This window comes from Emydura macquarii, unplaced genomic scaffold (assembly GCF_026122565.2).
Source record: "Emydura macquarii macquarii isolate MOO-44397 ecotype Brisbane River unplaced genomic scaffold, CSIRO-AGI_Emac_v2 contig_1483, whole genome shotgun sequence".
Classification (NCBI taxonomy): Eukaryota; Metazoa; Chordata; order Testudines; family Chelidae; genus Emydura; species Emydura macquarii.
The window spans coordinates 25692617-25706808 of record NW_027131620.1 but is presented as its reverse complement, the minus strand read 5'-3'; the positions used below and the strand labels follow the sequence as shown (position 1 = coordinate 25706808).

General features: G+C 44.8%; 1 protein-coding gene across 3 annotated transcripts; it reads right to left on the bottom strand.

Annotated features, from left to right (window-relative positions):
• Positions 1 to 2660: 2660 nt before the first annotated feature.
• EDEM2 (ER degradation enhancing alpha-mannosidase like protein 2) lies at positions 2661 to 13408 on the bottom strand. Of its 3 annotated transcripts, XM_067554502.1 has the most exons (12): positions 13228 to 13408; positions 12731 to 12841; positions 11889 to 11928; positions 11281 to 11386; positions 10078 to 10203; positions 8830 to 9041; positions 7236 to 7377; positions 6594 to 6718; positions 5987 to 6124; positions 5678 to 5822; positions 4291 to 4412; positions 2661 to 3330 (listed from the first exon to the last, which is right to left on the bottom strand). In XM_067554502.1, exons 1-12 carry the CDS (start codon positions 13308 to 13310, stop codon positions 2830 to 2832), a joined length of 1851 nt encoding a protein of 616 aa, XP_067410603.1. In that variant the 5' UTR covers positions 13311 to 13408; the 3' UTR covers positions 2661 to 2829. The 3 variants fall into 3 exon arrangements, with proteins under 3 accessions (XP_067410603.1, XP_067410604.1, XP_067410605.1); XM_067554503.1 differs by lacking the exon at positions 5987 to 6124 and having other exon boundaries at positions 13228 to 13405; XM_067554504.1 differs by lacking the exons at positions 4291 to 4412; positions 5987 to 6124; positions 7236 to 7377.
• Between the last annotated feature and the right edge of the window lie 784 nt (positions 13409 to 14192).

Genomic DNA, 14192 nt, shown 5'->3' with positions numbered 1-14192 from the left:
TTGATTAGAGAGCATTAAATAATGTACTAAATGTGTACATTCCTTGGATTACGTGGTTATTTCGCTGTCTGGAGACAGTAAGTCAAAACAGGGTCAGGCAGGCAAAATGATTGGGAACCCCAGTGTTAACATAACCTAGTCACTGTTGAACACAGTTAGGGCTTGGAGCTGGTATACACAGACCTTTGCTTGCATAGTACCATGGCAAATGCACCATTAAAAATAATTTTAACCTTTTATTAAAGAGAAAGAAAAGGAGGAAAAACAATTCCAGCATTTGGAATGTAAAGCATTAAGTGAGGTTTTCTTTTTAACAACATCCCTTGTTCCTTTTCCCTGAAGCTGGAGAGAGCTTTTAGAAGGAAAAAACCATTGTTTGACCATCTCTGAGATAGTATTAAAGATGGTAATAGCTCCTTTTGGGTAAAAGAGAAGCTAGTTGAGATGAGCTGGAGCTGTTGATGTTGCTGCTGCTGTTAAAGTCCAGTCCCATTTCATCCCAGCTGGTGTCTGGGATTTGACTGGAGCCAGTAGAGATAGTGATGTCAGCTGGGGCCCTCTCTGGCCAGAACATTCCTCAGGATCAGGACACTGAAGGCCCAGTGTCCCAGGAGATGGTAGGGTGGCAGCCATGATGGTGAAGCTTGCTCCAGTAGCCTCCGTGAGTTCTTCCTGATGTCTCCTCCCCCTCCCCAAATTATATTTCTTCGATTAAAAAAGGAGTGGTGAGTGGAATACCACTTGCCTCCATCCCCCTTCTTGTTGTTTAGTCCACAAATTAGGCTGAATACACAACACACCATTTTGGTTCATTAACTTCTGGCTCCAAATAATGTTTTTAACAAGCATAATTTCAATAGTCCTTGGATTATATCAACGTGGCCTTTTTGGCTCAGACTAATCCAGTTTGTCTGGTTCTCTTGCACCTGTTCACAACATTCTTTATTGAAAATAACTTGACTTACTTTCCATGGTCAATTCCTAAACAGGCAAAAGTTATAGACCAATTGCCACAACAAGGCCCCCATTTCTACTTAAAGCCTCAGAGTATTACTGGCATAAAAATGACCATAGGGAGCCCCTGCTTGGTCAGCTTGATGACTTCTGCTACCCCAAACAAAAATAGATGCATTGCACATGCAAATAAAGGTAGAAGGAAAGCTAGGAATGGCTATATGAGATCAAACCACCAGGCTATGCCATCTCCAGCTTTGGGCAGTTGGTTCTTGCTACAGTGAAGTAAAACTCTCTTGCACTGCACCTGGCCAACATGATAGTGATAGGGACAGGCTCCTGCAGTGGCTCTAGGCCCTAGATCAGCTCTCATGCTGAAGCAGAAAGGTCAAGATTCTTTACAACTCCTGTGACACTCTGAGCTGCGGGGTCAGATCCTGCCAATGGCCTGTTCATATGGGAACATGGCCAAATTTCCATCCCAGTCCTTCCTGTTACGTGGGTGGATTTGTTTTAAATTTGTTGCTGCTTTTCTCTCATAGCCCATCCCTTTGGAGGATGGCAGAGCTGAGCACGCAGGAGAGTTCATTAACAGAGGGTGGAGCAATGCTTTTCGCTACTGAAAATGGAGCCACTGTGGCTCGATTTCACTTTACAAGAACAGGGCCACTAAGAACACATCCTCCTGCTTTGTGAGATTTATGTGCACATTCAGCCTCTCCTTTGCATTAGGTGCTGGAGCGTTCTATACCTCACCTCAAACAAAATCAATGCCCTTCCCTACCCATGGCTGCCTCATGCTGTGTGGATTCCATGATAGTTCTCACCAAACCCCAGCTCATCTGATCATCCCTGTTAGCTCCCACCAAGAAGGTCCAATAAGTGGTTAGAGGGAGATGGGTCACACTAGGTGCTGAAGGCAAAGGAGGAGGAAAGGTTTTCAATAGCAGAGGCAGGCAGAACTCTTGGAGTCAGTCAAGCCTGGCCACTGGGGGTTAGGAAGTGTTTCTAATCCCCTGCATAAAGTCTCTCCACCCCTCACATCACAGGCCCCAGAAAGCCATAGAAAGTTAATCAGCTTCCAGGTGACATCCCCCCAGCACTTAGTTAACCAGCCTCTGAAGGGACAGTGTCACTCTCAGTGCACTGACCAGCCCTAGTTCTAGAGGGAAGGGAATGTGCAATGTGTATTTTCTTCAACACAAGTGAGCCCCTGTTTCCTGACACATGGTTTTCCCCCCTCCTGACAGATGTACAGTTCATTCATCCAACAGCCAAGCATGGAACTGAAAACCTGTTATTTGGAGCAGAGGCTGCCCATTGGTGAGCGCTGGGTGTACAAGACCGTGCCTATGTGATCTTCTGGGATGAGCAGTAAAACTGTAGGCCAACCACAGAGCAAATCTGCAATTTATTGAGTAAGAAGTCACTGCTAGTAGTTACCTGCCTGTAGCAACATGAGAACAGAAGTTAACTCAATTTTCTTTTCTTAAGCAGGAGACACTGTAAACTTTGCAGATGGTTAATACTTTAAATGTCCTCAGAACATTTAATACAGCTGCACAATGAAACAGCAAATTCACACAGCTGCAGCCTTTTCCTTCTCAGAGATTTCTGCTTTCCAAGCTGTCAACTCATTCTGGTAGAACACTTTCAGCTGTGTGACACTTGTTAAGAGTAACCCTGATTCAGACAATACAGAAGGCAAGAGTGCAATGGGTTTTAATAGAAGGATATTTTACATAACAGTGGAAATCTTGTTTTGCACATTTTTCCACCACTGGAAAATATTTTCCATGGAATAAAAAGGTCCACAGAGTCCAAATCAAAGCAGATGTATTATCTTCAACAACTTTGATTCGTAGTGAAGTGGAGTCACGTGTTGTCTAGAAAGACCTGTCCCAGTACTGCAAGTTTGGAGTTAAAGGGCTGACTAAGACAGCTCAGGAGAGGGATTCTCCTTTTTGTGTTCTTCTGAGGGTTTGTTTCCCCCCTGCTGCTCTCTAAGGAGGCATCTGCAGAGGCTGTCTGGCTCTCTTTCCCACTACGGCCGGCAGTTCTTTTGAACGTAGACTTTTTGCTTCTCTTCAGAAAGAGAAACTCTCTCATTAACTCTTCCACTTCTGACTGCTCTTCCTTCTGCTTTTTACAACAGTGGAGGGCAGCAGGGTCTATGGGGTGAGCTTCAGTATTGAAGACGTAGCCGCCAGCACCAAGGATGCATTCCCCATAAGGCATGGGCACCACATCAAAGGCTGACCCATCATTGTGAATGAAGTTATCTGGGTCGAACAGCAGATACAAGTATTTCACGGTTTCAGCCAAGAAGAAGGATTCCATGCGATTATCCAGTCGGTGATCCCTCAGATCTTTGATCTGTAAGAGAGCAGATCAAGTGGATTACATCTATCCTCAACCCAGAACCTCATGAAGTGCTCCTAGATGTCACGAACTTGGGCAAATAAATTCAGCTTTGAATTCATCCCTACAGCTAAGCAATACCAGGACTCACCAGTCCATCCCCGATCCTTACTCAGAGGAGTTGCCATTTGATTAAGATTAATTACTTCTACAGTTTCTTGTGGCTGTTTTATCCAGCTTACATGTCTAGCAGTTAGAGCAGGGGACTGGCAATCAGGAGAGATGAGTTCTACGCTAAGGACTTCCTGTGTGACTTAGGGGTGGAGACATAAAGAGACTCGCCCACCATTTCCCCACCTATAAAATGGGGACCTATTTACTTCAGTGCTGTGAGGTTTAATACTTAGTGTTTGTGTGTTAACAATTTATTGTGTGCTAACAGTGAGAGATCCTTAAATGACAGAGTTAGAGAAGTGTAAAGAAATCACTCATTACAGGCTCAGTTGTACCTGATCAGCACAGGCCCGTGTCGGGGCAATAGAGACCTGCACCACTCTAGCAGAGTACTATGAGGTGCAGTGCCTCACACATCCCTAGCATGCAACGGGAGCATGCCCTGGCTCTGCCTCCAACCCCTTGCACCCAGAGAGGCACTCAGAGGAAACAGTCCCTGTGCTTAGGGCAAAGGGAGCTGTGGAGCCTTCTTGTGCCCTCCCCCGGCTCTGGGTACCCACACAGAAACGGGGCACTATATGGCCCTAACTCCCTTCATGCTCTAGCAGCAAAGTTATTCCCTGAAAAGTGACCAGGATTACCACACTGAGTTCTACAAAGAACTGTCTGATTTGTCTTTAAAAAACAAGAAAACCTCCACCCTGCAGAGCGATCAGCCAGCCTACTAACATCGCCCACCTTGGCAAACAATCAACTGATCAACACTTGCTTGTTGAAAGCTGCTTTTCAGCAGACACTTACTGTTGCAAATCCACACTCCACCTTACTGATTTTCTCTATGGACTCCACAGCGTCTCTCCCCAGTTCTAAGAGGGTAGGATCTCGTGTGGCATGGTACAGATACATCGCACTCTCGATCAGCTCTGCAAAATCCAAGAGCAAACACCTAGTTGCAGTGCAGGGAAGACAGCACTGCACTTTGCATAGATTCACCAATGCCATTCAAGAAGACGAGATCATTTAGCCCTATATATTGCCTCTGGCTCACACCACAGGCACAGGCATCTTCACTGAGGACATGCCAAGTCTGAAATTAAGCAGTTTAAACTGAGATGACATGTTAATTTTGCATCCCCTCCTCACATCTGGGGGATGAGAATGAAGTGAAGTTAAAAATGTTTAATTATAAAACTTGCCCTGAAAAACTAATTTAGAAAATTGCTTTTAGACTGCAATTCTACATCAGAAATTCCAGCCCCATAAAAAAAGGGCCATTATTTTATAAGCCACTGAAAGATATAGTTTCCTGATGTTTAAATACAGTATTGAGCAATATGGAAACACCCATGGCAGACATCAGGTGCACCTTCTCTTTTCCTTCCTATAGAAACTTGGCTACTGTGATGCTATAACACACTAAGAAAATTAGTGTTGCTGGGAATTTTTGGTAAAAATCCAGTTTACATGCCACACGTACAATGCTATTATGACTGTTACAGCAGCATTCAGGGAACTCAAATTAGCAAAACCCATTTGCAGACCTACATGATTCAGGTGCACAAGTAAATTAAGTAGAACCATGTGTGCTATAAGGAACAGGGAAAAAGGAAATCAATGGTTGTGGAACAGAAAATGTTATTTTCCTGTTTCAGAGACAATCTTACAAATAATCCTGTGATGTGTTACTCAGTTGCAATAAGGTTAATAAAACTGGAGGAATGGTGACAGCCTACTTTACTTTATGCACTTCATTCAGCAAAACTAGACTGGACTGTTTATAGTCAATTTCATTTTCTAGTTGCACTAGTACAAAATTCATGTGTGTAAGTGAACATCCACATTAAAAAGCCTTTTATTGACTTAAAATTTGAGAATACTACACCAGATGCATTTTTTTTTCAAAAGCACAAATCTTACATTTTGGACCTAATCCACTTGACAGGGCCCCTTTAAGAAGTGACAATAGTTAGGCTTCTTTAAAATGTAGTCCTACCTATTGTGAAAGTCAGACTCTATAACTTGTGTCTTGCCGGAAATGGAAAATATTAATGGTAGCGCATTTGGAATGAAGTTATTCTGGCACTAGAGTAGATCTTGCAAGGTAGATGTTACATAACAGTTCATTACTACACCAAAATAAAAGCAGACCTCAGTACCAATATGCTTGTTATTTGTTATTTCTGTTTACCAGGTCTAAGTGGGTATCCTTCTCGTTTCTCCACTGTATAGCCCTGGGGAATGTTGTAAAACTCAGGCAGCCCACCAAACTGTTTCCAAACTGTGTAATAATTGAGGAATGTTCGCATGGCATTACTGATGTCCCCGGTAAGGCTCTAGGGAAAAGAAAAAACACCCAGTGAAGCAACATTAAATTGGGAAAGAACAAACTACATAGGACTTAGCTACAAAGTATTCTCTCCTACAGTCACTAACCTAGAAGCTAATGGACTCCTTACAGAGTTTGAATAGCATAGTCAGTCATATTCAGACAGGGTACCTTAAGAATAGCTGGAAGTAAAGAGGAAGCAGGTGATACTTCTCTGTTGGACCATATTCCACATGATGTTTGAAATGTTAAGTTTTCTACTCCCTTCTGGCTGATGTGGGCATCAATTCCAGAGCTTCCCTGACTCACCTAGAAGACATTGTTCCCTTCATTCAAGCAGCAGAGGGGCTGTTGCTGTGTGGTCAACTACAGGACACTAGGGAGGAGTGGAAACTATTCAATAAGCAATTCTCATTGCAGGAAATAAACTCAGACATGGAATGTGATTAGGATGAGATGGGGGAAGGGAGCTGGTCTCTTTTCTTAGATCCACATCTACATAAGAACAACTGTGTTAGGGAGCTGGTTACAGACCATGTGGCTGTCCCCATTCACTCTTAATATATGACTCTTTAGGTAGCATTGCTGGAGTCTAGTTCAGCTCTGCCAAAGGCTGCAAGATGGTGAAGTCCAGCTACACCACAGAGCACAGCCAGGCTTTAACCATGATAGTAGACAACAAAGTAGTTATCACATGCTCTGGCCCAGCTGTTTTTGTGGTGCATATGGACCCAAGACAGGGATGAAGATGACTAGCCTACTTTATTTCTATTCCTACCTGCAAGCCTGGCCAGTAGGCCTCCAGGGATTGAAAGACAGGCATGGACACTGTCCCTTTGTACATTTGAACCCACAGGTACCAATCATCAAATTTTGTGTAGTTGCTGATGGCTTTGTTATAGTCTAAAAACAAGTGGAGAAAGATAATTTAGAACAGAATTTTTTAAAAATAGAAGAGAAGCCGCCCTTTTCCTCTGCAGTCTGGTTAAATTAATACTCAGAACTTTCATTCCTTCCTGAGCACTAACTGTCACATAGAACACTCAGCTATTACAAGGCCTTATTGGCAACAAAACTGATCACTACAGGAAACAATCCAGAAAAGTGTTTTGTCAGCCTTTTAACATCCTCTTGCTCTGAGAAGGAGTGTAACAGACCAAGGTGTTGGAAATGGGGGAATTTAGCTCCAAAAAAGACCTGGGTACTATTCAGCCTCTATTGAGATCATTGGGAGGTCAGAACTTCACCCACAGAATTGAAGATGCCTCAGAAGTGAGTCTGCACTGGGCAGATGCTTAAGGGCACATTTCCAGGGGTCTCTCTCTGCACGCACAGATATCTGCAGGTGCACTTAAGGAGATACTTTCGGGACCAATCTGGTGAAAAAAGGCACAATCATCCAGAGAAAACAAGTTCTCACCTAGGAACATGGACATCAGCTCTTCATCATGCAGTAGAATGGCTCCTTTAACAAGGTATTCAAAGTAGGAATCTACCCCTGCCCCGATGCCAGCATCTTGGGCTACCCATTTGGCAGTTACCACATCAATGTGGTTACCCACCTGTGGGAAAAGGAAGACAAGCCAAAGCTTGTCTGTTAATACTAGATTCTGAGGTTAGGTTGATCTCTTTCTATAGTTGTTTTCAAACAAATGGATTCCAAAGCACTTGGCAAACTTTATGAAATACAGACACATACAGCAATACAACATTAGCATTGCTGTCCTGATTTTATTATGAATTTGCAACCATCAAGTTGAATTAACAATTTTCTGCATTTCACAGCTACACTTGGTTTGTCAATAGGGGGACATGAACACAGTCCTATGGGAACCATTACTTTCCATTTTTAATTTGCAACATTAATGCCTCATTGGTATAATGTTTTACTTAGGATTTTGTTGATAAAGTACTGCTTTGTTAGATATTCACTGACCAGAACTGTAGGACCACAGAATAGTGCAACTGCATTTTTCTGAAACTCCAGAAGGTTTTTAAGATAGAAAACTCTTCAGATACAAGGAAAAAAACTATTTGTGGCATTCAGTTTCTACAGCATGGCATTATGGAGCTGGGCAAGACCATAACTATATGATTAGAGATATTCCTCTGTGTTAGTGCATGTTCATAACTTCATTTTCTTTAACTTTGCCAAGTGACAGTTCCTCACTGAGAACTAGCTACACGTGAAGCTGGACAGTTTTAAACTTCAGGAATTTCCAAGTTTTGTGTACAAAATGTAAGTATTAAGAGAAAATATTTAAATTTATAATTAAAACATGGGGAAATTGTGTTCCATCCCTCCTCTCCAAAGCCTTAGTCAAAACATCTGACTTGACTGGTCTCATTTAAAAAAAAAACAAACAAACCACCTTTTGACTGAGACTAAACTTGGAGTTCCAATGCTAAAGCAGCATTTTAAGGAGGCTGTGAATCAGTAATGACAGGAAAAACAACGAGAGTTCTGTGGCACTTTAAAGACTAACACATTTAATTTCAGCAGGCATAAGCTTCCGTGAGCCTCAGCTCACTTCCTCAGATGCAGTAGGTAGAAATGATACAGCAAATGGGCAACATATAGGAGGCATCATATACATATACAAGCGCATAGTGCCACAGAACTCTTGTTGTTTTTGCTGTATACAGATTAACACGGCTACCCCTCTGGAACTCTTCAGTAATGACAGGGGATCATAAGGAAAGCTGAATTACAAAAACTATAAAACTATGAAAACTACAACATATTTGCCCACCAGCCTCTGCTAGGTGGAATACAAGAACTGTATAATGTATCTGAGGTGGATACTGTCTTTAACTGAAGTTACAGGTGTTCTGTAACTGTAGGTTATGTGCCACCTATTGCATGATTACTGGTACTGCAGTTCGACTCATGTATTACTGTAATGTATTTGAAGCTAACACTTGTTTATATTGGCTTACCTAGTACTGCTTCCCATACACTCTATACAAAAAGGATATAAGCAAAACATGAAGGGCGTTTTTCCCCCACTCACCAATCCAATATCTGAGCGATTTTTCCACAAGGCCTTAAGGGCTTTTCTGGCCACATCCTCAAACACCTGATCACCCGTAAGATGGCTTAATGTGGCAAATTCCACTATAAATGTACCGATACCAGCAGTGCAGGTAACCGGGGTCTCTCCGGGGTTTACTCCATGCAGCAAGTTCACTGTCCCATATGGCATCCCAGTTGGGGTCTGAAAAGCTTAAAACACATTACAATCGTGATTCACAGGAGAATGTTCAGCATACATCACCGGACAACATTTACCAGGCTGTTTGTTATTACCTGTGCCTCTCATTCAACTGCATGTACGCCAGCAAGAGACCAGCGTTTGGAGTAGCCCCAACAAGTGCACAGACATAAATGGGAAATGGCATCATAGCCCAGTATGGGGTAGGGAGGGAGAACCCAGAAGAGCACTTTTTGTCTAGCCGACATCTACTGTGGAGACCTATTACTTAGCATGCAATGTTTGAGGGTACTCCTGGCTCAATGCACAAGCTGCATGATCTAGTAAATGAGGCAGGGGTCCATTCGCAGTTCAGTGAGGATAGAAACAAACACTGAACAGCTGCCTCATTAATTGAACACAATCCAACCTGTGCCCTGGATGAGGCACATAAAAATAACACTATGACTCATATACTCAGACTGTGTATCCTAATGGAAGTCCACAATGGGGCAGAGCTCAGTTTGCCCATTTCCAGCCTCTAGACACCATCATTTGACAACCATAATGTTCTTTTAACAGTTTTTTGCATGGAGTAACTAATATACATGATTGTGTATGCTCATGTGACTGATGCACCCAGAACATGGTGTTTTCCTGCAGGCATTACATATACATAATACCGTCATTTCAGAATAACGGACTCGTACCTCCTATGATATTTTGTCTCAAGTGACCCATCAGAGTCCTGCATTCTGCTTACAACAACCATTCCGCAGCAGCTTTGGGAGCTTCAAAGGTTTCCATGCGGATTGTAAAGGATGCATTTGATCCTAGTTCATTCCCCCAGACTTCAGTAACACCAAAATACTGGTACATCAGTGCAGTACTGACAAAAAATAGAGCTCTTTAATACAGCTAGTTAGGCTTCCCCCTATGATTCCAGTGATCTGGGACTAGTTTAGATGCTGAAGTGATGCCACTTGCCTGGCCAGTTAACTCAGCATCTACAATGCAGCAGAAGAGTGCAGAGAGAAGTCAGATCTACAGCTCTGGAAAGGTTCTCACCTGGCAGGAGTTTACGAGCAGCTTCCTCTGCCATCCTCAGAAGAGGTCCTGAGCACGGCCATCCTACTTCCACTTCAACACCAGCTTTCTTAGACAGCAAGTGAGCAGACAGGAGACCACCTACCACTGGAACAGTGCAAAGCGAGGGGCTCATTAGGAAGTACAGGGAGGAATGAATTGATAGTTTTGTCCACAAAAAAAACCAAACCCCAAATCAGCAGCATTCAGTTGCGTAACTAGGAAGTCGTGGGTAGAAAGGGGAAGACAGATGGCTCATCTCTAGTGCCTAAGAAGGTGCTAATCAAAGATGTTTTGCAAAGAAAAAAAGTTGGGTTTATGCTTATTCTTGCTTTTTTATAAACTGTAAAAAAAAAGAACTGGAAGCACTTCTACTTTGTTGCATTAGAAACAGCAGATTTTACCTACTTCCATTTACTGTACTACTCTACAGACAACTGAAGAACTACTGAGATTATGACATCAGGAGACTGACGTATGAGCAACTGAAAGGGAAAAGAGGGTGGATGGGATTGTTTTGTATTTTAAATTAGCGTTTAGAATTGTGTCATGCAGCAAGTGTAGGCCAAAGTCATTATTAACAAGTAAATATTTTAGCAGAAACTGTCCCAGATTGCAGAGACTAGCAGAGCAGTGCTGGGCAGGAGAATTAGAATGAGCATAGCACACAGTTTTCTTCCCTGAAAATGTCATTTAGGTGGATGGAATTGAAGGGGTAAAACACACAAAGGAGGGCTAAAGTCAGAGGGCCTCATGATTTTTCAAGAGAAAGAGGACTTTAAATTGAAGCTTCTTAAATACACTAATTACTCTCCATTCCAGAACATCTTCTGCCTCAAGTGACACAAGAAACTTATTTTAGAAGCAACAGCAGATTTGGTGTGTAACATTATGATTTCAGCATGAAATCTCTCATTGTGAAACTCAAAGCTAACCTTGAATAAGACGACAAACAAGTGTAGTATGCATAGTTTACATCTGGAAGCATTCAGAGGAGGGCTGGGAGGTAATGCATAATGAAGGAAGGGAGGTGTATTTTTCTTTGTTTAGTTTGTATGCAGCAGAATTCAATTTCAATTATCACTCTGCATTGCCCCTCTGTACTATGTATAAATTGTGAATTCACAGAAACCATGGCACACCAAACGACTTCCCAGTTAAGCCTCACTCAAGTACCCAGCTCACCTCGGATGTTCGTTTCAAAGACAGATGCATTTACATCAATATCAAAATCCACACTCTTCTGCAGAACATTGACAACCCTCTGGAACTCTGAGACATTTCCCAAAATCTGGAAATCAGGACAAATGAGAGAAGCTCATGAAACAGCAAATGGCTACTCAGGAAAACAATGGAGGAATGACAAGGAACACATGACACAACAGACACCTCAGCAGCTTCACTCTAGGGTTAGATGCTGTTTTAAACTAGACCCTAGCTGGGAGCACAGGCTGCTGACTTGTGAAACTAAGGTTATGGAAGATGCTAAGAAAATGATTCCTACTTGACTTTAAAGCTTTCCCCCTTCATTCTAGGTCCTTATGCCATATTTAGAAGGTCTCAGAGGCTGGGAAATCCAGGCATCTGCATCTCAGTGCTGGAGTGAAATCAATGCAGGCTCTCCCTCACTCAGTTAATAAATTACTGTCACAAGTGGGTGAAGAGCCCCTGAGAGGAACAGAGCTAAATCTAGGCCTCTAATGCAGGATGTTTAAGAAATAAAGAAAGCAACACTGTATGAAATAAAAGAGGGAAATTAACAAGAAAAGGCTGTAACTGAGTGAGGTACTTACTAGTAGAGTGTCCAAAGCATCAATCAGCGTGAGAGAAAAACTGAAAGAAAACAGAAGGCAATGTGAGGAAATGCCAATGAGACAAATAGCTGTCTGGGTGACAGACAGGAATAAGTAAGGTTCTTGGATATTTACACAGTAAAAATAAATAAAAAGTCTAACTACAACTCCAGCTACTGAGAGGCAGCAGCATCAGCCAACCGGAGATCCCTCAGCTGTGCATTCCAGAGTAAAGAGAAAATTGGGGATTCTGCCCACATGGTGTCTGTTTGAAACAGACATGAAATCATCCTGCTGACTCTGTCAGATCACAATCAGTGCTATTAATACCATCAATGCACAATTATGACTTCACTGCAGAGCCAGGCAACAGCTGGCACTAAGAACAAAAATATACTTTATTCCAACAGCAATATCTGCAGTCTTAGCGGGAAAATACCTGCCAATGATATTTCTTAGCATAATCTTATTCTTTCTTATCTGCAGTGTTGTTATAGCCATGTTGGTCCCAGGATATTAGAAAAACAATAAAAGATATTACGTTACCCACCTTGTCTCATCTTTTCTTACACAGTTCTTTTACTGGCCAGAGCCTGGTTTGCATGATCCAATTGGCTTTCTCCTTCTCCAATTTATACAATTCAAGTTAATGCAGTGTGAGACTCCACCTTTGCTAAATGGCTTGGCACAATTACAGCTGAGGCCATGACTGTATCTCACAGAGTCAGAAGAGCCAGAGATAAAGGTCTTTTTAGATTCTTAAGTCTAGTGAGAGGTTAGGAAATGCCAACAACTGAAAGCAAATGAACAAGCTCCTACGGAATATTAACCCTCTCCAGTACCTTCCCCAGGTGTCCTGTCCATCACATGTCAAAGGCCGCAGTTCATCATAGGGAAAAGCGTTTTCCAAGTAATTGTTGTAGGCATGGTAAAACATGGCCTTGACTCGCTCTCTGGGAACAGAGAAGACATTGGAGCACTGACATTCCTAATGATCTATCGGCATGCAAGGAGTTTGTTCCTGATTTTGCCAGACTGGCCCACGGGTTCCCCCGCCAACTGCACTGCCCGCCCCAGTACGCCCGGCCCGGCGTGGCAGCCTCGGCACCTCCCACAAGCCTGAGCAGACACGCGTCGGCTGCCCCCAGCGCTGGTGGCTGAATGAAGGCCCCCGCCGGCCGAGCCGGACTGAACGGCTCCCCGCCCCGCGCCCCAGCCCTGCCGAGTCAGGCGATGGACCGGGGCCGGCCACCGCCAGGCGTGGGCTGTGGGCCCTGCACCTGCCGCCCCGGGCCCGCTCACGGTGGGGGTGGCGGAGGGGGAGCCGCGCTGCGCTCACCGGTAATGGGCGCTGTCTGCCTCCCCGCCGCCTGGCAGGTGCAGGGCCCAGAAGCAGCACAACAGGTACCAGGAGCGAAGCATCGGAGGGGGGCAGCGGTACCCACCGGTCCGGCACCGCCCGCCTTAGTCCCGGCCGCGCCAGCGCTTCCTGGTGCCGCGCTCAGCACCGCAGCAGCCTCCATCCCCACGTGACCATGGCTCCGCCCCTTCTGCGCGCGCATGTCTCACTAATTGGTGCATCGTAAACCCGGCGGGAGTATCGCGCCTGCGCACAAAGTACTTTCAACTTCCGGCTTCTCTAACTACCGTGTCTGGGGCCCGCTCACCGGAAGCTGTCGTGTCTCAAGTTCGAGAATTCCGCTTCCGGGGGCCGGCCCGGCAAGGCAGAGATTGAGAACTATCTTGAGCTGGCGGGAGGAAGGTGCTATCGAGGCCCCGGCCCCGGGCTTTACTGCGCTACTGGGCGGCTGCGGGCGGGGTAGAAGCAGTGTCGGGGTCTGTCTGTCTCTGTGCGGCCTCCCGGTCGGAGCCCTCGCGGTCACTCTCCCGTGGGCCCGGAGCTATTGGATTTTGGGGTCTCTCCACCATACCTGAGAAATGGGGATTTAAAACGCCATCGTTCTATCCTCCCCCCGATTCCCAAGAGGCTCTCCTGTGCCCTGCCCTACTCCCCCCCTCCCCGGCGCTGCCCCCTTCACAGAGCAGCTCCGTGTCCCAGAGCCTTGCTCTACATCTCCATTCCCCTGGGCTGCCCCCTCCACAGGAGCCTCAGGGCCTCTCCCCTGCTCGGGTCACAGGGGATTCCTCAGGCTTTCCCCCGTGCTGTCCTACCACCCGGCGCCTTTGCGTTGCCACTGCCCTGCAGAGCTGTTCCATCCATGCCCACCCTGTGCTGCCAGTGGCAATGCCCTGCCCTGGCTCCAGGTAGGTCCTGGCTAGCACTCCCGTCCTGTGCACGGCCAG

Coding starts and splice junctions, on each gene's coding strand:
- EDEM2 (XM_067554502.1), bottom strand. CDS start 13,310: ATGCTTCGCTCCTGGTACCTGTTGTGCTGCTTCTGGGCCCTGCACCTG. Junction 11,387..11,888: donor ATGCTTTGGACACTCTACTA/GTAAGTACCTCA, acceptor CCTGATTTCCAG/ATTTTGGGAAATGTCTCAGA. Junction 5,823..5,986: donor TACTTCCAGCTATTCTTAAG/GTACCCTGTCTG, acceptor TCTTTTCCCTAG/AGCCTTACCGGGGACATCAG.